This window comes from Coturnix japonica, chromosome 23 (genome assembly GCF_054131305.1).
Source record: "Coturnix japonica strain WE chromosome 23, WE-NBRP24, whole genome shotgun sequence".
Taxonomy (NCBI): Eukaryota; Metazoa; Chordata; class Aves; order Galliformes; family Phasianidae; genus Coturnix; species Coturnix japonica.
This window is the reverse complement of record NC_140685.1, coordinates 8,258,978-8,281,657: the sequence shown is the minus strand read 5'-3', so window position 1 is coordinate 8,281,657 and position 22,680 is coordinate 8,258,978. Positions and strand designations below refer to the sequence as shown.

At 38.6% G+C, this 22,680-nt stretch overlaps 1 protein-coding gene across 16 annotated transcripts; it reads left to right on the top strand.

The window, feature by feature from the left end:
* Window positions 1–588: 588 nt before the first annotated feature.
* Window positions 589–22,389, top strand: RHOT1 (ras homolog family member T1). Of its 16 annotated transcripts, none has more exons than XM_032448318.2 (21): window positions 589–744; window positions 3,550–3,604; window positions 4,785–4,866; window positions 5,425–5,468; window positions 5,931–5,984; window positions 6,344–6,396; window positions 6,940–7,048; window positions 7,286–7,387; window positions 8,746–8,844; window positions 9,119–9,227; window positions 10,109–10,229; window positions 10,486–10,570; window positions 10,926–11,071; window positions 11,198–11,298; window positions 11,540–11,670; window positions 11,986–12,069; window positions 12,424–12,543; window positions 12,822–13,024; window positions 14,307–14,429; window positions 19,705–19,848; window positions 21,314–22,389. In XM_032448318.2, exons 2-21 carry the CDS (start codon window positions 3,572–3,574, stop codon window positions 21,429–21,431), a joined length of 2,061 nt encoding a protein of 686 aa, XP_032304209.1. In that variant the 5' UTR covers window positions 589–744; window positions 3,550–3,571; the 3' UTR covers window positions 21,432–22,389. The 16 variants fall into 16 exon arrangements, with proteins under 16 accessions (XP_032304209.1, XP_015735099.1, XP_085379195.1 ...); XM_015879613.3 differs by having other exon boundaries at window positions 3,546–3,604; XM_085523069.1 differs by lacking the exon at window positions 19,705–19,848.
* Window positions 22,390–22,680: the final 291 nt, after the last annotated feature.

Genomic DNA, 22,680 nt, shown 5'->3' with positions numbered 1-22,680 from the left:
TCATTACCTGCAATTAGTTTGTTCCACATCAAATGCATTTAATTCCTTTGAATATATCTATGTGTTTCTGGTCAGTCAAAGAGCACGTGAGATGGGACAGTAAACTCTTGTACTGAACTTGGCTTCTTTTCCAACAAAAAACAGATCTCTGTGTTTTCTGCCTTTCAGGAATGTACATCTCAGATCAGAAGCTGTATTACTACAGATTTATGTTGTATGAAAGATGAGAAAAATACACCGGTGTTCATTGAACGGGAGGGCAAAGCAACTTGACACTGAGGAGACTTCAGCTCTGAGACAAAATGAACAAACTCGCGGATATCAAAGCCCAAACTAAGGAAAAAATATATATATATAATGAAGCGTCAGAATGTGAGTACAAACTGGGCAGCTCTGGTTTCCTATACGTAGCTCACGCTGCAGTGCCCAGGAGCAGCAATTTGCTGCATTTTGTTCAGAAATCACCACACATTTTGTCCTGAGGCAGCTCGCCTCAGGGTGGCGCGCAATGGTCGGGCGCGGGAAGCGCTGGCGCAGGCGCACTGCGTGCCCCCAGCCGCTGTCCCTCGCAGGCCGCCGTAGCCGCCCGCTGCCGGGGGTGCGGCGCTCCGGGGTCGCGGTGTGAGGGGCGCGCAGGCCGCGGCGGCTCCGCTTCCCCCCGGTGAGCCCGATGTGAGCGGCCCGCGGCGGGGCCGGGCAGCGGGGCCATGAAGAAGGACGTGAGGATCCTGCTGGTGGGAGAACGTGAGTGCGGGAGGGGCCGGCCCGGGAGCGGGGCGGGGGCCGCCGGGGTGAGGCCGAGCGCCTGTCAGAGCTCGGTGCGGCGCTTTAGCGCTGTGCGGGTCGCCCCGTGTCGGGGCGCCGGGCCCGGCCCCGTGTGCTCCAAGTGCCGCGGCCTCATCGCGCCCGGGGCCGGAGCGGACGGAGCCGGAGGTTCCGCGGGGCGCCGGGCGCGCAGAAGTTTGTGTCGGAGTTGGCGTGAGGAACAGGGCTGAGCTGTGCGACCCGCGAGCGGCCTCGTCCCGTCCCGGCCTCGTCTTGCCCGCCCAGCTTCGCTCCCTCGATCCAGGAGTCTGGGAAGCGAGATCGCCGCTGGGGCAGATGCGCTGCGGGCGGCGGGACGGGCTGCGGGCTGGGGCTGGGGCTGGCACACGGAGCCCGGCGTCTGCCGCCGCCTGGGGTGACCTTGGGTGCGCGGCGCAGTTCCAGCGGGGCTCCGCTTCTCGGTGCGGCCCTGAAACTCCGGCCCTACGCTCACATGGAGGAGCCCAAATAAGCGGCCGGGCTGCAGCTCCGCAATGAGGGGAGCGGTGCCGCTGGCGCTGCCTCTTGTCGGCTTGTAAAGCGCTCCGAAGTTCTTCACGAGGAAAGAGTACCACGTAATTACCAAGTGCCGTTATTAGAATTGCCTAATTACACTAAGAATATAGTGCGGCTAGCAAAGCCTTCCTTAGAACAGAATGCCTGGTGTACATACATAGTACAGCCCCTGCAGTGCCCCGTGTGTGGGCTGACTGCCTGTGCTGACACTGTCCATCACTTCTTTGGCACGGAGTCCTCGTGGGGATAACACTGTGCAGGTCAGCTCTTGAAGTCTGTCTGCTTTTACAGGGCTTGGTTTATTTCACAGTGTTCAGAAGACACGGCTCAATTCCTCCTCAGAACACATACGTGAAATCTACTTCCTTGGGCAATGAGCTGAGGGTGTGAATTTAGATTTATATTGGACAGAGTGAGAGCTGACTCACAGATCGTGCTGTTTAGAGTCAGACTGAGCCTTTGCTTAATGGAACGGTTTTGTGTGTATAAAGATAACTTAGTGAAAAATGGAGGAAAAATGTGCAAAATCATTTGGGTTAAGAGTTTTTAAAATACTGCCTGCATAGTGCATCTATAGAATACGTCTGTTTTTCTAGTAATAGTGCAAGTTGAACGACTGGTGCTGTGTTGTATGCATGTCTTTTATATATACTTATTGCCTGAAACAAGTCTATCCAGCCTATGCAATGCCTGCCAGATAATGGACGCAGTCTGGCAGATTCAGACTCTGAAATATCAAACCAAGACTTTCTGTTGTAAGCCTGTTCCAAAACAGAGTTTTTTTCCAACCCTAGCAGTGGTCTTTTTGGATTTAAGGTTGTTTTGGTCCTAGTACTCAGGGTGTGAGCATCAATTTTTAATAGCCTGTGATTTTCAGAACGCATCCAACATTTTATTCCTGTACAGCGTGTACTAAAAGCCTTCTATATGTGAGGAAAAGAAGACCAATTAATCATTATAAAGTGCTGTTTTCCTCAGCCAATATTGTTTAGGCTGATACTTCTAAGACTATAAACAGAATGGGAAAGATGGGTGGCTGACCCAGATTCAAGCAAAATAAACCGAATCTCTTCTCTTGAACTTATGGGTCTTAACAGAAACAACTCTAGAACACTTCACGTCTATCAGAAGCTTGTACTCAGAGTGTTTTTCTTAACACGAGGTCCATAGCCTTCTATTTTCAGTCGCATCAAATTAAGAAAATGAATCTGATTTTCTCAAAGCCAAGATGCTTTACTGCATTTCAAACAGAAGCTGGTTTGGTTGGATGCAGAATATGCTCCAGTATTTTCAGTAATTACATATATATATATATATATATATATATATATATATATATATATATAATAACTTTATTTGCTTATCAGGAAGGTATTTATCTGAGGAAACATGGGGGATTTTAAAGCCCTTAAGGTCCTGTCAGGATGAAGCTTGAGGTATGGCTTGTGCAGGACGACACCTGGTAGTGTAAGTTCTTGTTTTAGCTGTTATTAGTATCCATGATGCAAAAACAACCATCTTGCCATTTAGAACCCTTCATCTTAGTGCTCTCCAGTTAATACCACAGAGGGAGATTTGTCTGTTCTCAGTAAGGAAAAGTTTCCCTATGGACAGTAACCTTTTCTTTGCTTTTCATACTTTCATAATAACTACTCTTAAACATACCATGTAGAAGAGAAGTTTCTATTTCTGTATATCAGAAGGCCCTTTGTTACTGTACCAAAAATAGGTTTGGATAAGTTGATTTTACTTTGACTGGATCATCAGTTCCACAGTGCTACTTTCTGCGTGGAAACAAATTACTCTTAATTTAGTGGCTTCTTCTTCGTCTCATTCTAAGGATTATATACTTGTGTCATTTGGTGAGATTTTTTGTTAGGAACACTGATATATTTATATATATATATATATATATATATATATATATCCCTCTTTAAATATTCTGTCTTAAGGTTAAAACCTGCTAATTCTGTTGTGTAAGATGGACAGGATTTGATTCCCTTCTGGATGAAATGCAGAATTGTGACAGAATCAAATGTTTTACCACTGAAGGATTCTGAGAAAGCTACTGCTATCAACTTTAAATATGGTTAAACAGCAGATAAAGAGCCTTTAATGTGGTCAGTGAGAAAGTGTTTTTAAAACCCTTCCTTTTCTGGTGGGATGGAACTATTAAGTGTAACATAACCAGATTATCTAATCTCTGTTTTTTAATTCTCTTGTAGCCAGAGTTGGGAAGACATCGCTAATTATGTCTCTTGTCAGTGAGGAATTTCCAGAAGAGGTAGAGTGTCCTTTGTTTTCTTTATTTTATTTCTACTTTAGAGAGCAAGCTAAGGGTTCTGCTTTAAAATAATGCTCTCTGTTCATAACAAAAATGAAGTCTGAAACTTCACTAGTGACTTCTGAAAAGCGATCTGGGTTGGTTTCAATGTATCTCTTTGTGATGATTAGGAAATTAGATTTTATCTAAGTTGCTTTCTTGTTTTTTCAAATACCCAATTAAGGTTTTTAATAGCAGAGAAATGTTGGTTGTTGTCAGCAGTTGAATCTGGCCATAACTTGTGGCATGTGCTGGTTTGGTTTGTTGGTTGAAGAGCTGTTTTATTTAAAGAGAAGAATAAGTGAACAGAAGAATGAATGAGAATGAGGAAGTAAAAAGTTGATGTATCACTTATACACTTACACTTAGCCATTTTTTTTACTGCACAAGGTCTTGCATTTCTATTTTTGAAGAATGTTTTTCCAGCTTTGGCAGAGTGCAAGAAAAAAAACAAAACAAAAAACAACCAGAAAACTTCCTTCCAAAATAAAACTACTTCTGTACTTTATTACTTTAAAAGAATCAGCGAGTAGTTCTTTATACCACGAAAAGAACTGCAACCGCTGTGAATAGTTGAGCTTTTTACATATAAACTCAAATGTTTATTTCTCCTGATCACAAGTCTTAGAATAGACATCATGTGCTGTTCTTTGAAACTATGTGGCGTGTTTAATGCAAATTATTAGGTTACCACAGTTCATGAGTCAGGATCAGATTGTTTACATAGCTCAATGTAGTTCCCAAGCTTGCAGGTAAAAACGAGCTCTAGTTACTGCTTGCTCTTAAAATGTTCAGGGGGCCATTCTTTGACAGGTTGTTTGTAATTGTGCTTAATGAATAATAGCCCTCCATTCTCTTCTCAACTTTTTTTCTGCATAGTTTAGTTATGTTTTTCTGTTGAGAGAAAAGTGTCACTTATATAAAATGCAACATCTGCCTTATCCAGTAAGCAGACTATGGAGGAGCAGGGAAGTAGCACTGAGTTTCAAACATCTCAAGAATCCAAGTGCTTGAACTACAAGTAGGCTCTTAAAGATAACTGATTATAACTGATTGTCAGGAGTATGGTTGTGTTCCACTGTCTTAGCAATCTTAAGTTTTCAATGATTAACTTTCAAAGGCTTTTTCTTTACACCCCAAGGTTCCACCACGTGCTGAAGAAATCACCATTCCGGCTGATGTCACCCCTGAAAGAGTGCCAACCCACATAGTGGATTATTCGGGTAAAAACCATGCAGTACAATTAGAGTTGGTATGGAATTGTTTATCGACCTCGGTGGCCTGTCAGCAGTCATACTGCTATGGGACCAGATTTAAGTGTAGGGAAAGACTAGATTAAAATAGCAACTCCTGAGATAAAACTAAATCAGATGATGATGGCTTGCCCTGCTTGCTCTTAGTGAAAATATTCATTGGCTCCACAATAATGTGTTGTATATTGTGGTAGAGGTAGCACAGATGGTGCTACTTGCTGTCCAATAATGGGCTGTTGATAAAAGTAGGGAATGCAAACTGACTTGTTCGAGAGAGAACCTGTCTACAGATGTAAGGATTCCTCTTTAAAACATCTGCCTTCTGTGCAACAGGCTGTTTCCGCCTTACGAGTTGGTGGATCTTTTTCATTATGGTAGAAACAATTCCTGGTGCGTTTTGTAAAAAGCCATTTAAATAACAAGGCTGTCTTATGGGCATTGTGAAATATTCTATTTAGTTTCTTGGTGTTCAGTGTTCTTAGCAAAAATTGTTAGTATTAATGATCATCTTGCTCTGTTCAATTGCAGAAGCAGAACAAAATGATGAACAGCTTTATCATGAAATCTCACAGGTGAGTGTATTTTAATGTTTAGTAGAAAATCTACCTTTAAAGAAATGTTTTCCATTTAATTTTTCTAGTGCTAGAAAAATGTTCTTGCTATTTCTTGGCATTTCATTTAGTATTGTTTGGAGCCTTGAGCTGTGGTAGCCTTTGTTCTAAATGAGAAGAGTGGGTACTACTACTGTTTAGATGAACTGAGCTTAGGCTTTGTACTTCAGCTGACAGGTCAGAACTGAGTAGCTCTTAATCAGAGGTCCAAGGAATTGACAAGTTGCCTTTTGAAGTAAAGGAAACAAAAGGGAAAAATAAAGTTTTCAACTGTTGTTTGACAGTTTCTACAAATTCCTTTAACGAGTCAGAGATGCAGTTTTTGACTAATGTTGTAAGTGCTCTTTTTCTTTGTTATGTTTTTAATCTTTGTTTCTCCAAAAATTCTGAACAGTGAATTTCCGTATCTTTTCTTCATTCTAGGCGAATGTGATTTGTATAGTATATGCTGTTAACAACAAGAATTCCATTGATAAGGTATGCTCATGCATTTTATCTAATCATTGCTTGATGTGAGTGTTAATTTTTAGGTGTGGTGAAAACTGTGTTAGACCTTTAAAAATGCGTAGGACAGTGTTTGAGGTCAATTTGTTAATAAAGTACACTTGTGCATTCGTTTGCTTCTGGCCCATTTTAGTATGTGGGTTTTCAGTCCTTTCAGTCATCTTAAAGGTTGCTCGTTAAACAACTCCAGGATATATATATATATATTTTGAGGGTAAATATGTGACTTCTTGGGAAAGAGGTAGCATTTATAGTCAAGTTTGTGCACAGGTACATCAGATTAAATTTAAAACTCTATTTTTTGTGTTTTTCTTTTTTTAACCTCACTTCAGGTAACAAGTCGATGGATTCCTCTCATCAATGAAAGGACAGATAAAGATAGCAGGTGCATAAATAAAGATAAGAAGTGTGAACTAGGCTTCACATCGATGGGTATCAGTGGACAGTGTTGAGGATATTAATTAAGAAAATCAAATTCTAAGCTTAAAAGTTGATGTAAGAAGTTCAAGCAACAAGAGATTTAAAGTATGTAGGTCTGTTGTACGTTTCAGCAAAGCTATTTATCTTGAATTGCATTGGCAGCTTTTACCAGGTGTGTCTGTGTTTGCAATGATGTAACTCTTTTTGACTGCATGGTCTGTAAATGTTTTCTACCGATGCTGTTTTTTATAATAGTAATATGGTTGGTGTTTAACAGTGTGGGGTTTTTTGAAGGAACAACAATCAGTACATTTCTGTTTAATCGCATTTCAGATTAATTTACTACTGTCATCTCATTTTGCCTACTGGCTATCAATGCTACTTAGTTACGTCATGAAAATAATATAATGGCTTTTGGTGGGAGGTAGAATGCTAAATTAAGATAGCTATTTCTATCTCTGTGTTTTTAAAGCTCTTAATCTTTTTTTTTTTCTTTTTTTTTTTTCAGGCTGCCTCTTATATTAGTTGGAAACAAGTCTGATCTAGTGGAGTACAGCAGTATGGAAACCATTCTTCCCATTATGAATCAATACACAGAGATAGAAACATGTGTAGAGGTATGTAATCCTATATGATGGTGGAATGAGTACCAAAAAATACCTTCTTGCCTAACATATATGGTAGCATTTTAATACAAATAGTGATTTTTTTGTTGTTGTTGTTGTTCAAGATAAATACTTATTAGAAATAGAATAATTATCCTCACTTTAAAAGCTTGATTCTTACGTAGGCTTCAACGTAGATCACCAGATGGTCCAAAACTATCAAATGAACCTTAAGAATTTCTCTTTCAGTGTTCAGCTAAAAACTTGAAGAATATATCTGAACTATTCTATTATGCACAGAAAGCTGTTCTGCATCCTACAGGTCCTCTTTATTGCCCAGAGGAGAAAGAGGTATTTATACTTAAATTGATAAATAAATAACATAGGGGAAAAAGTTGACTGCTGTTTTATTCTTTTCAGTGAATTTTGAAGTGTTTTTTATTTTCTCTCCCCTTTCTCTTGCTTGTCCTCCCCCAAATGTCAGACATTAGACCTGGTTACTGCTTTGTGTTTTGTTAATTCCATCTTTCTTTATGTAAAACAAAGAAGAAAGGTTTTTGTTTTCCATCTGAGCTGATCAGTAAAATGATAGGCTTTGGTTATATGATAAGATTTTGGCTTTAAGTCAAAAGAAATGGTGAAAAAAACTCACGCATTCAGTTCATTTCTCCTTTAGACGCTTGTTACACAACAATTCCATTTGTTTTAGGGAATGTGTTCCAGTCTTACCCTAATTTAAGGGAAGGAAGGTTTTTGAGCATCTTGTGAGGCTCTGGCAAAAGGGATCAAAAACAAGTGATGTGGCTGTTTGAAAATACTGTAGGTAGTTAGCATTTAATGAGGAGTATGGTTGTTGTTTTTTTAACACATCAATTTCATGATCAATTATAAATAAATTACAAACTTAATCCCCACCCTCTTGCATTACTGGGCAGTAGGAAAGTTGTCTCAGTCAGAAATACTTTGTTGAGGATGAGAGAATAACTCTCATTTGATTTCTTCCATCAGGGTCTGTATGTGTTAGTAATGTGATAAAATTGCTGTGCTGAAATATTTTTTGTTTTTGAAAACCAATCTCTATGCAATATCTGTGACCTCTATGAAGAGAAGAGTCCGTCATCACACTAGTTGCTGGGAGAGAAATACCACTGTCTGTTTTCCTTCACGTGGAAGGTATCCCAGCAGTTCTTTTGTCATAGTTAGTGGTAGTCCATGTGGTCAGAGCTTTGCCTGGTAGATTAATAAACTCTGAAGATTTACAGTGTTTGCTGTTTGAAGCTTTCTGAAGGCTTAGTTGAAATGATGAATGTAGATAGTTGGCTTACTTAGAAAGAATAGGCTGTAGTTCTAGAGCTATTTGTTTTTGTGGGGCGCTGGGACAGCCAGGCCTTTCTACACCAAAAACTTTGTGTAGCATTATGACTGAACTTAAAGAACGTATTTTTAAATCAAGTTTTGCCACCTTCATCTTGAATAATCGAATAGAAAGACATTTATTATGCAATGACTGCTTTAAATTTTTGCATATTAATTTTCTAGGTCACAGTTTTGTTTCCACGTATTTTTGTGCCTGTGTGAATGTCTAATTGAAAAAAATAAGTAGAATGAAGGCTAGTATTTATTGTAATGTGTTTGAGCTGCCTGGTGTCATTCAATGTACGTCTTACATTCAGACCTAGAAAGATACTGAACTTTGTTTTATTCCTTAGATGAAACCTGCCTGCATTAAAGCACTCACTCGCATTTTTAGAATTTCTGATCAGGATAATGATGGTACTCTCAATGATGCAGAGCTCAACTTCTTTCAGGTGATTGTTTTGCTTCTCTTTTCACTGTGTTTAATGATTAAACTCCTATAATACTAGAAAAGCAAGCGTTTGTTTTTCAGGGAACAGTAGGAAAGTGAACCACAAGGAAATCAAACCTGAAAATTAGAAGTTTCAGGTCTGACATAAAGGAGCATATTTATGAAAATTGAAATAGTGTTGATTTTATTTCTAACCATAGTTCAAGCTTTAGTTCTATAGCAAAATGCAAAAAAAAAAACAAACGGTCCTAACATGTTCTCTTGGTTTTTGTTAGAGAATTTGTTTTAATACACCGTTGGCTCCTCAAGCTTTGGAAGATGTAAAGAATGTAGTTAGGAAAAATGTAAGCGATGGAGTTGCAGACAATGGATTAACTTTAAAAGGTAAGGCTTATTTAACTCTGGGTGACTGTCTTATAAAGTTGATAGTCATCTAATGTTAAAAAAAAAAAAAAAGGCAAGTCTTTGGGAATTTGATCTTTACTTTGATTCTTTTAGAAAAGGGCTGAGCATAGTCTCAGTATAATATCAAAGAGTGATTAAACTCTGGAGTGATGGACGTGGGTAAAAATATGCTTTATTTTTGTTACAGAAATTCAGAATCCAAGTGTCCAAAATAACTGCAGTGATTCAGAGGAGATATCCTCCTAGATAATTTTGCAGCTTTTCTCTAGGCTTACTGGCTTGTCAGCAAGGTGTGGTTTCTGTCAGAATTTTAAACACTATGTTTTACAGATTTGCACAGAGCATATGGCAGAAATGAAAGGAGAAAAAATGTTTTCTAAGCATCATTGTGTCCCCTTTGCTTGTGGAGCTTACATGTGATAAAACTAGTGAGAGACTGTAAAGAGAGGGAGGGTATCGTAATACATAGCCTTACTAAGCAGTGAAATCTCAGTGTTCTTTAAGCTCTGGAAAGTGCAAAATCAAAATCCTACTCTTTTTTGGTTTTTTATATGGAGAAAAATTAAAGACATTCTTCCTTGAGGCTGCTTGCCTGGCTTCCTGCTAAGTGTTCCTGTTTTGAACTTTTGCAAATAGCGTTGTTTTTATTTTTATGCAGCTGAGTTATTCTATAACCAAGTGAAAAAAGTTGTTTGAAAAATTTACAAATAACATGATTTGAACCCACAGTCTGTACAGATCATTACGTAATATTACATGTTTGGTTTAAAGTCAACACTGCATTCCTTGTTTTCGGACTGTTACTATAAAACTACCAAGAGCTGATGGAGGGCCTTAGAATTTTTTTCTTTTGATTTTAGGTTTTCTTTTTCTGCACACACTTTTCATTCAGCGAGGAAGGCATGAAACAACATGGACTGTTCTGCGTCGCTTTGGATATGATGATGACTTGGAGCTTACCCCAGAGTACTTGTTTCCTCTGTAAGTATTGCCTATTTGAGCTTTCTTTTCTTCCTCATACAACACTGACTGAATGTAGTGTAATATAAATGCAGCCACTTGTACTTTTAGCATTCCTAAAAACAAATATGGACCTTTGATCTCCTTAGAGATTATGAAAATGGAATGCAAAGACCAAATACTAAATGCTACACTGTGAAATTTGTTATTTTGAATTAAAGCATTCTGTATTTTGCAGAGTTACTTAACATTTCCTGTTTTTGTTTTTGGTAAATAGGCTGAAAATTCCTCCAGACTGCACGACAGAATTAAATCATCATGCATACTTGTTTCTTCAAAGCATTTTTGATAAGCATGATTTGGTAAGGTTGTAATTTGAGTGTGTGTACTGACCTTGCTAGCAGTTTTATAAACAGAAAGTATGTTTTTGTCATTTCATTCAGAAACTGTTAATGGTATAAACCATATGGTAAAAACTGGTGGTACAACTATTACCCTCAACTCAAATAACAGACTGAAGTTGTTTTGTTTTTTGATTTTAAATTTCTTGTATATTTAGTCTTGATTTAAATCAAGAAAATAAGACATTGAGAGAGAAAAAGCTGTTGTTTTTTTTTCTGGTAGATCATTTATTAAACTTTGCAACTGTACAGCAAAAATGCATTGCTTCAGAATAGGTGTGAACTAAGTATTCTGATATCATATTCTTGTTTTCAGGATAGAGATTGTGCTTTGTCTCCTGATGAACTGAAAGATTTGTTCAAAGTCTTTCCTTATATGCCCTGGGGGCCTGATGTTAACAACACTGTTTGTACAAATGAAAGGGGATGGATTACCTACCAGGGGTTTCTCTCTCAGTGGACGTAAGTGTGCTCCATTGCATTGTGGTGGTCAAGAACTTTGAGTATGATAAGATTGTTTCATTACTTCATAGAATTGGTTCCATCGAATCTAACAATTTTGAAACTCCTTTTTGTCCCCTCTGCTAGACTAACCACATACTTAGATGTACAGCGTTGCCTGGAGTACCTGGGTTATTTAGGCTACTCAATACTTGCAGAACAAGAATCGCAAGCATCAGCAATTACAGGTAATTAAAAAGAAATGGATTCATTTAAATTTAGGAATTTAAACCTAAGAAATCTGCTCAAGAGTAAATTTCTTAAATAAGTATCCTGTCTTCTTCCACTCTTAATTTCTGCTAAAGTCAAACTCTTGATTTAATACTTTTGAGAGATAATGTTTAGTGATGTAAATGGGCAATTAGTTGATGTGTTTATACAAACATTCATATGCATCTTTTGAAAAAAAATATTCTTTGTCTTCAAAAGTAACAAGAGATAAAAAGATAGATCTCCAGAAAAAGCAGACTCAGAGAAATGTTTTCCGATGCAATGTTGTTGGAATGAAAGGCTGTGGGAAAAGTGGAGTCCTTCAGGCTCTTCTTGGAAGAAATCTAATGGTAAGAAAGCTCTTGCTTATACTCATATGCTAATTTTTTTATTTAAGTTCAGTTTAGACAACAAAATTCAGTCAACGTTAGAATTGTACTCATTGCTACTGAATTTGGAGATTATGAATTTTTAATTTTTTAACAGTAGCAGATAGACAAATGGGTATTGCATATTTACTTGTATATCAGCCATGCATGTACTTGCAGAAATAAACCACAGATGACCATAATTTTCATTCATTAACCAATGGAATAAAAGAGCTGTTCAAATGTACTTGGAAGGTGAAAGTTGCTGTGATCTAACATGAAATTCTGCGTTTTTAGAGACAAAGGCAAATACGTGCAGAACACAAATCGTACTACGCCATAAACACAGTCTATGTGTATGGACAAGAAAAATACTTGCTGGTAAGACTGCCTCATTATTGCGTACATGAGACTAGGTAATCTTAAATTTCAGTGAACTATTTAAAAGCCTGCAGACAAATACAAGGAATTTCTGTCTTAATGTCTCTTCTTCCTACTTGTCCACACTTCGTTAAGCCATCCTACCTGTTTAGAAAGTACAGATCTGTCAGGTGGGTTGATTAGGATGGCTATAGTTGATCTTCAGTGGCTGAAATACTTTCATTAATGGCTCACTCCACTGTAGTTTTAAGGATGCATAACAATGAGCTGTAACAAGAAAAATAAAGTTATACAATTCCTTTAAGCACGTAATAACAAAGCTTTTCTCCCTTTCCCACTGCTTGTTTTTTCCAGCTACATGATGTCAGTGACTCAGAATTTTTGACTGATGCTGAAACCATATGTGATGTTGTCTGCCTGGTATATGATGTCAGTAACCCTAAGTCCTTTGAGTACTGTGTCAGGATTTTTAAGGTTTGTGTATTTTTTTCTTTTCATGAGTATGAATATGCATATGTGCATATATACATATACACATACGTGTTGTCATGGAACGCACATACACACACATGTATAAATTATCTAAAAATGCCTTTTTGCTATTCATGCAAAACTGAGATCTATATAAAATATTCTGCTTCTAGAAGTGCCTGATTTCAGTACAGTCTTTCTGTGCTACAGCCACTGACACTTAGGATTTCCTGGACTGTACAAATCGTATAATGTCTCTTGTTTTTTCTTTAAATTTGCAGCAACACTTCATGGATAGCAGAATACCATGCTTAGTGGTAGCTGCAAAGTCTGACTTGCATGAAGTTAGACAGGAATATAGTATTTCTCCGGCTGAATTCTGCAAAAAACACAAAATGCCTCCACCTCAAGCCTTTACCTGTAATACTGTTGATATGCCGAGTAAGGATATCTTTGTTAAACTGACAACTATGGCAATGTATCCGTAAGTACTCAAACATTTGTGTTTTTCACACTGCATGAATCACTCACAGTAGCACTGCATGCCATTGTTAACCACCAGGATGGAACTGCCTCACTGAGGTTTAGCAACAGAGAGAGACAGAAGTGACTTGTGTTTACCTTCCAGTGATTTCAGATGGAGAAAGTTGATATCAGTATCAGGTATATCTGTTCAATTAATATGTAGAATTCTGTTACTTCCTTGTTGTGAAGGCATCACTTCATATCTCACTATTCATATCTTGGCATTTTAAAGATAACTGTATACAGGTTGTGCTGTCATTTTTGCAAATAGTTCAACTTCACAATTAATTACAAGTAATGACAATAACAGTTTCCCCCAAAGCAGTGCTTGAAGCTTATTGTTTTGAGGGTGCTTATTGTTTGCTTCATGAATCTGGCAGATTTTAGATATTTCTCTTTTAATAAACCTTTGGCATAGATGCCTTTTATGCTTCAGATACAATATTTTTAAGCTTGTGTTCTTTTTCATGGCATATCTCACTGTTGCTAAGCTTAGTTTGCATCTCTTTTTTTTGGTGGGTGGAACATTTAATACAGTGATGAGCTAAATAAATATTACAGCAGATGGAGTCTAGTATGACAGCTGACATTTGCTTTAAAGTAAATAGAACTAATGTCACTTTCACCCCAAATCTAGGATTTTTTTAAAGATATGTATTTGAAACCAAATTTAATTAGACTTGTAAAGTTTGTGTTTAATTTTTGTTCTCTTATTTTGTTATGCTGGAGTACTGGAAGCCACAAAAAATGTAGCACTGACCAAATGTTGTATCAATATTCCTGCTTCTCCCTTAGTTCTCAAGCATGTGTGTTTGTTAGGGTGGGAAAAGAAGAGGCAACTGTCACTCTGTAAAGTGTGCATTCAAATTGATAGACAATGTGGCTTACTTTCCTTTGTAAAAGGGGTGTTATCTATTGCTGTGCAGAGGTACTCAGCCTTTAGATGTTTTCCTTACAAACATAAATAAATTCAGCAAATGTTTTCATTCATATTTGTGCTTTGCTACCAAGAGCTATGTATGGTAGCAATGCTAAAACGTACAAGATGTGGAACACCTAGCCCTAAAATTCTGCACAGCTGTAGTGTTACCCTTGCTTCCCTGGTGTATTTTTTTTTCTCCTCCTTACTCATTCAAATGTACCTTTTATTCCTGAATCTCTCTCGGTTGTGGCACAGTCCTAATGTGCACCTGATTATGTGAGCAAGATTTCAACTCCTGTCCTTCTGTGTGTTTTCGCAGCCATGCCCGGTTACGCTGTATGTGCGCCTGCAACAGGTGTACATTTTGCATCTGTCAGAACTTCCTCAACTCAGACTTGCTGCAATCTGTAAAGAACAAACTCTTCACTGCAGTTCTTAACAGGTCCTTAACTTTATTTATTAGGTACCAGGTGTGCTCTTAAAATAAAAAGGGTTTTCTTTTTTTTAATTTTATTATTATTTTTTAAAGCAGTTGGTAACCTTCTGTACTACAGATTTCTCACTCCATATCCACTGAATAGGCAGGTACTTATTCTAGTAACTGTCATAAAATTGTCAAGCTTTGATCTATTTAACTTAAAGGTTCTTTAAGTTCTAAAACTTAAAGCTTTTGATTCTTATGAGCTCAGTCCATTGATTTCTATGAAATATTACCAACTTGGTGGTCAACTCAGGCACTCAGTGGTTACAAGAATGCAATGGAGGAATTGGAACTTTGTTTTTCAGGGAGCTACTAATGGACAGCAAGTAATATATGTAAGTCTATGTAATGTGTCTCACATGAGGCTCTATAGGTTTGTTTATTATTGAATAGAATTAGTGCCTCCTAGCAATTATAAAATTACTTACATTTAAATAGTAGTGTAGGAAAAGGCACAGCTTGACTATAGCAACACTGTAACATATGACATGTTTATAATTGCTAGTTTGCTATTTGGGGAGCTGATAGAATTTCTGTGTGTTTGTTATGTCTGGTTTACATAGAATGGGTAAGTTGTGTAAAAATCTGGAGCTTTCAACATCCAATTCCTCTGAACAAAATGCAACATGTAAGAAATGGCAAACAGTTAACCATTTCCATTTGCAGAGATTTTGGAAAAAGCAGTGGGTAAAGAGAACTGGTTTTCAGCATTGAAAACAGTGCTACATCTTGCCTTGCGTGTACTGCACACTTCTTACAGAACACCTTGCTTTTGACACGTGATTTACTAACAGCTCAGCACTTGTCACCTTGACCCAGCAAATGGGAGTTCAAACCAAACAATTTTTGTGTCCGCTGGAGTCACAGACTGTGGTAAACATGTTTATCTAAAGGCCTTAAAATACGCTGACATATTCTCCGTATATTTGGGCCGTGCATATTACTTCTCATTACTGGTCTCAGATGTAGGTGCTCCAAACAAAAGTAGGTGTTTCCTTTCTAATGCAAATTACATGTACATAGTAGGCCTGACAGTGTGCCCATTGACAGTACTGAGTACCTTTGTGAAATACTGCTTTAATCTGAGATATGCCTTGTAACCACAGAGGGAGAATTTAGAGAAGAGGGAAAATTTCATTAGCTCAGGACAGTACAATGAATGTAAGTGAAACTCTACGTACTGCATCACTACAGCTGCCATCCCTTAGACAAAAATCCCTTGCAAAATAAATATTTTGCACATTATCAGACTAAAACTTCATTCAGCTACTGGGAAATCCCGAGTCCACATTATGGAGGCTGAAGCTACCTCTGTCTCATCCTTGTTTTATGAATGGTTATGGATTGCTACATTTTAACTATTGTGGCATGTTTCTCTGGTGTGGGCCTGTGCTTGTTTGTGTTGTTTTGTTTTCCTGATTTCTGCGTTAGGGGTTGTACTTTGTTCCTCTGAGATACTGTGGAGGCCGGGAGGCATTGAAGCTTTTCTTTGAGAAGCTCTGGGATGCTGTCTTTCCTCACTTTGTCACTAGATAGTATGTAATAAATAGATGAATCTGCTACCACCCAGAAGTCTGTAATTCAAGGTGAAGAGAATTCAGAGGATTATTTCCCAGAATCTTTGTCTACAGTCATTGTGTTAATTGCTGAGGTTTTGTTTTCCTCCAGGCTAATGTCTTTTTAATTTGCTTCCTGGTTACCTCATCAGTGGCAGGTTATTCACCATTAACTATGTGAACAACTGTACGTGTAGGAAAGAATGCAGGAGCTGAGATAGGTCATCCCCTGCTGTTTACACCTAACTATAAATTTGGGAGGGTTAAGATAGTTTTCTTCTTTAGAAATGTTAGCTTTTTAGAAGTATTTTAGTGTTTTTTTACTAGAGAAAGCATTGGAATCAAGCACGATTATCCAATGTAGCTAATTTATATGATTTTTTTTTAACTTTCATCTTGTAGATGCTTACCATTAGGTCAGGAAATTTAGAAAAGGTTAAGTGAAAAATAGGCAAAAGAGGCTCTTCAAAAGTTATTCTGACCTCCTCCTATTCTGAGGCTCTAGATAGTAGAAGTAGGTATCGTGAAATCTTTACAATTAGACTCCTTCCTGTGTTGTCTGTTGCTAAGTAGTGCTTAAACACTGTTCCCAAGGCAAAAATATAGCAGTACAGTAGAACATTCCCAACTGAAGGAAGAATGTATGCAGCTGAAAATCTATTCATGCCCACCTTTAGTTTCTCCTCTATGGACAAACCTCCAAGATTCTCCTGAGGTTTTATAGGCAAGTTGAACAAATGTGGAAGTTCAGTTTGGAGATGTTTGCTCTGCTGAAACAGAATTGTTGGTTTGAACTACCCAGGATCACGTTTCATTGGTTCTTTGAGGAAGAAAGCACTGCATTCAAAGCGCTGTACGTGTGTGCATGAGACTTGTGACTGCTGCAGTATTTTTGTATTTTTAATTTGTTTCCTCTAGGTGTTCATTTGTATTTGGCTGGCTGGCACTTAATCTCTTCTTACTACCTTGTTTTACCTCTTTTTAAAAGCAAGGCTTCTGTGTATGTCATTCTGACCCCTTCTTTAATTATCAACTCTTTTGTTTGGCTTTTTTTCCATTCTCAAACTCCAGAGCATGGATTTTAAACGTGGCTTTTTTTTTTTTACTCTCTTGGTTTGAAGTCCTTTCTTGCTGCATTTTGCTTGTGTATCAGTGATGCTTTTCTGCTGACTTCATTTCAAAATAATTGTTACATGTGATAATTGTGTTGTTCAGTGAGGGAGATTTCTCAGACCGTTTTATTCCAGGTTTTATTTTTCAGTATGTGTAATATAAGCAGATAATTGGTTCAAAACTGTAGGAACGTATCACCATTCAACCTGATGGCAGAGGTCTATCCCTTTACTTGGGTGTCCCCAGCATTAGGAGAATATAACATTGTTTTCTCACCTCTTCTCAGCTGTTTAGTAAATCATACTCAGACTTTTGCAAAGCTGTGTCCCCTGCCTTCCTTCCAGACAGGGCACATTAAATTGACATTTTACATTCTTTTAAGGTTTTGTAGGTAACAAGTTGTGCTTGGCACTTCTCACATTAATGCATGGGGAAAACTAACTGCTGGCATTGGTTTGCAGCCTAGGAAAATAAACGCCTGAAGGGAAGCTGCAGCAGCTTGTGTATGTTGTGTGATGTTTTGGGAGTTTAGTTGCTTATATTTTATACTCAGAACCTATATTCTGTCAGAGCAGGCTGCTACTGCTTGCTGACTGCATTAACTTGCTTTTAATTCTGGTGTGAGTAGCCACGTGACTTGTATGTTGGCCTGACCACTGTGCTTTTAAAACGCATTTGTAGTTTATATGAAAATGTTTTTGAATTTAAATAGCTAAGATTAAACTTCCCCAGACTTTGGATTCTTCTGCTGACATGGGGAAAAGTGTCAGTATTGGCCCAGAACTTGCTGGTTTTCTGTGTAACTTTGATAGGCATGCTCGGCTAACTGCTTGCTAAGTGCATGCTGCAGACTTCTTGTGAGTTATTAAAGCCTCTTAAAGAAGGACTGTATGGATCTCCAAGATGACATCCAACAAGTGACAAGTTACTTAACTCCCTCCAAAGGGCTGAGTGAAAATCTGTCATCTTTTTCCAAAATGTGCATTAAAATCTGAATTTTCTGACAGAGGCAGAGGCTCCACATTTAGACTCCCCTTATATGTAGAAATATTTATGTGACCAAGTACACACACCAGTCTGTGTTAGAAGTTTGAAAGCTAATTTGTATCTAATAATCAGGAATTCAGAATACAAAGCAGATTATGGACTCCTCACACAGTAATATATAATTATAATATATAATTATAATACATGTCTCACATGTATTTACTTTTTCCCATGGGGAGGATAATTTTTCTAGTTTTGAGATAGTGAAAATCTCAGATTCTCTTATTAACAAGGCAGTAATAATTCCTACCACTGGTGAAAATTATTTTCCACAAACACAGCTACTGAAATAAAATGTGAATGTTATTTACTGAAGAGGTAGGATTTTCATGAAGTACTGAGCAACATTTATGCATTACAGGTACATCCAAAGCAAAGAACCCGTGCCTGAAACAAACATCAGTCTTCTTTGTTTATTATGTCATATTTCTTTAATTAATGGCAGTTGATCATTGTTAGGGATTGATGTTGCAAAATGGAATTTATTCTCAGGAATGCTTAAGTAAGAAAAATCTGATTTCTTTTGAAGGGGTAAAGCACTGAATTTTAGGATATTTGGACTGAGATGCTCAGGGGGCTCAAACTGTTGCTTTCTTTGAGGATATAAAGCAAATCCCTGCCTAGATTTTAGTTTAGATCAAGGTCAATTTATTCTCCCTTTAGACATGAAAAGAGGGTTTTATAATGCCTGATAAAATATTAATGGTTTTGAAAGGATGAAGTATACCCAGCAAGCTTTTTGCATACTGTTAAATACAGACCTGTGCGAAATCAAAACTAATTAAAGATAGGAATCAGAAAATCTGGGTGTGAAAGATAGTACTTCACAGGGCAATGCAAAAGCATTCAAGTGCAATTTAAACAGTGATGTGCACTTTCAAAGAGATGCTTTTATAGGACCAGTTGGGCATTTGAATTAACCAAATTGATCTTGGGGGTTGTTACACAAATATTCTGAGCTTGTCATGTAACCTATTAACGTCCTGTTATATGCAAATGATTTATTTTGCATAAGGTTTTCTGAATTACAAATTAAGATGAGTTTTATAGTCTTTTACCTAATAAATAAATCACGGGTGCTAAAGCTGTTGGTAGTGACAAAATATGGTCTTGATTTGAATTATCAACAGTAATGAGACCATGTCAGTCATAGGGCTGATGTGTTAAGAGTCATTTCAGGAGCTCCAGTTCATGTAAATCTTGTGGGTACGTGGAAGCCAATGCTTTGGGGATGGGGCAGGAAGAGACTTGGTCTCTTAAACAGTTTTCCTTGTCCTTAAATCAATAGCATTTTGTTACAGAAAGCCACATGTTTTACTTTGCTCCTCAAAAATACAAACTCCGTTTATTTATTTCTGTTTTCTCCCAAGCAGTAAGTTTTAAACAACTGCACAAGAATCAGAAGTTAGATGGGTAAAAAAAAAATCAGTTCTTTGGGTTTTGACATTTGCTCTTATTTGAGATACTTAACTACTGTTGAGCCATGCTGTGAACTGCAAACTGTGCATGTGTGTAAAAAGGTTAAGAGCCCACATAGATGAGTTGGGTGCCATGCTGTTAGCAGACGAGGAGAGCAGTATTATGCATCAGGTGCACGCCGTCAGCTTTGTAGAAGATTCCATCTTCATGGAGTCATCTCTTGGTCCACGTTTGCTTGAAGACAGGTAACAGCAGCCAAACTGAGGTGACCTTGCCATTGCCTTTTCCCTTTCCCTCTGCAATCTACCTGACATGTAGTTTGCAGAGAGTTTGTCAAAAGCAGCTGTAGAACTAATGCTTGTAGGAATTCATGGATCTGATCTGTTCCATAACCCAGCAAGATATTCTTAACTAAGATTAGTAACTTTTGGCCAACAACTGTTTTGCTGTTAATGCACCAGAGAATTTGTGCCTGCTCTTCAGCTTGTGTTATTACAGTACGCGGGTTATCTGAATGGCTTATAATAGTTCTGCAAATGTTTACTAAATAATACCCTGAACTGTTGTTGTGTTTTTCGATAGTAAGTACAATTCCTGCTTCACTAAACAGCTTCTAACTGACAGCTCTGCAGTTCACGCTGCATCAGTTTCCTTGTGCACAGTGTGTGCTTATGATCCCCGTATGCTCCTTGGACTTAATATTCCTGCAGTTTTCACTGAGCAGCCTGTGATGACAAAAGCAGGCTAAAACACATAGGCTAGTGAAGTTCTGGTCTGCCTTAAAAACAAACAAGCTTCTTTACTATTATTTAGGAACTTCTTGTGCTCTGTCTTATGGTAACTTTATGATAACTTAAATGGTTTAGTTCCTGCTTTATGGTAAGCTGTCATACTTGAGACTACTTTGAGGATGCCTGGCCGTGTTTAACTGAGCATGTACACAAACTGCGCAGCATTTGCAGACTTGGGCCACTGGCTGTTTGCTGTCATGCAGAGCGTGGCTTTTAGTGCCATCCCATCACTTCACACTGCTGATGGATCTTGTCTTTTTTTGTTGTTGACTCCATTGTCACTGCCTGTTTCACCAGCACCTTCTCTTAGCTTTCAGCTTGGTATTGGATGACTGTTTCCACTGCCGTTGTTGTGACTGTATGGGAAGAAGGGGATTTACAGACTGTCGGTTTTTTGGGTCAAGCTTTTGGAAAAATATTACTTGCTACTTGTCAGTAAAGTTCTTTTTAGAGGAGGAATAGAAGTAGATATTGAACAGGACTGGAGAGAGCTTTGCAAGGAGGAGCAAAAAACCTGCAGATTCTAATTTGAAAGAAGTTCTGTTTTGCAGCAATGGACTTTGATCTCATTATGGATTATTACTTATTTGCTGGCCAGTTGTATTTCTGTGTTAGTTGGTACTCGAACATGGCTGCCTTCCCAAATCACTGCTGGTTAATGGGCTCCTCCTGTATCCACCCCCAGCTGTGTCAGCCCTGAGGTTAGTGAGGTTACTGCTGTTACGTGGCTGCAGATGAAGCCCTGAGCTTTAAGGAGAGATGAAAGTAACATTTAAGCATCCATAGGGCTGAAGCATAAGCTCAGTGTCTGTGACAAGTGTAGTGATGCATTTCCAAAAGCAGAGTTGCTGAGCACAGCTTGTCTGATATTCTCGTCCTGCAAATAACTGGTGGGTCTTTTCTGTGTGTTAAATTCCAGGCACGTGACACAAGCGGACCTCAAGAGCTCCACGTTTTGGCTCCGAGCAAGTTTTGGTGCTACCGTCTTTGCATTTCTGGGTTTCGCTATGTACAAAGCATTAATAAAGCAGCGATGATCTGAGAAGAAGCACATATGGCCCTACCAAATGGAAATAAACTTTTATGTACATTCTGAATGCTTTAAATTCCGCTAGAAATATTTATATATGCAGAGTTACTTTATTAATATTTGTAATTCATGCATAAGATTATTTTAAATTATAGTTCTAACTGCAGTATTGCAAATTGAGCGGGGTGGGGGGTCAGGGGAGGGGAAGGAATCACAGCCAGCTCCAGTGGCCAAAAGGGAATTGTTGTAAATAACGTGTACATAGGAGAGCAGTATGGCATTGCTTCCCAGGCATTCAGAATGCTGCTCCCAGGCGTTCCCCACGGTGACGTACTGCTGTAAGCTGACCTTCATTGTCCATAGAGTAGGTTCAACCCGAGGATCGTCCTTCCGCAAGGATCGCTTATTTATTTCACCTTCATTTGAAGTGACTCCAAACTCAACCACAAGTTGTGACTTTCTAACAGCCGACCTTCCCCGCTGTGATGTACTTCAGAACAAGTCCTGCCCTTTGGTTTCCTACGTTGTACGACCGCGTCCTGCTCAGAACTCAACTATTTCTTTTCAAAGGAAGAAACACAAACTTCAACGACTGCCAGACCAACTTCACCCGCTGCGTGCAGCTCTTACTCGTTTCCACTGCGCTGTTTTATATCCCTGATCGATCAGACGAGGACGTTTGTACGTTATAAATGTTAATCATTCAACAAGTGCTGCTGTTCACTTGCTCACGGCTGTCGGTGCCACCTGACGGCAGCTGTGCATCACATAGAGCCGAGTAGTGCACAGTGCCTACCTGCTGTAGTCTTAGTTGCATGGTTCACAGCGCATCCTGTACCTGGCTCCAGTTACCCTCAGACACAGCTTTTCTAACAATCAAGGAAATATCAATTCCGCCCTCATATCGAACCTATTTTTCCATTGCTGCCTTTTCAACTATTTCAATAAAATAACTGTGTACTGTGTTGGTCTTCAGCTGGTTTTTTTTTCCCCCTTTTTGCCCTAAAAGTGACGCCTCCAAACCCTCGCTCTGTGCTCCAGGTGTTTGCAGTTCTGCCTCGCGGCCGCCAGGGGGCGCCATGAGCCCGCGCAGCCCCGGCACGAGGAGCAGCGCTGAGGGAGCTGTACCACAGCGTGCCCTCCGCTCCTGAAGGGTTTTGTGTTTGTGTGGTTAATTGTAAGCGTGCCTTGATTTGATGGTGAAGATTAACCTGGAGCTACTGATTTCAAACAATTACTTTAATTTGGAACGAACC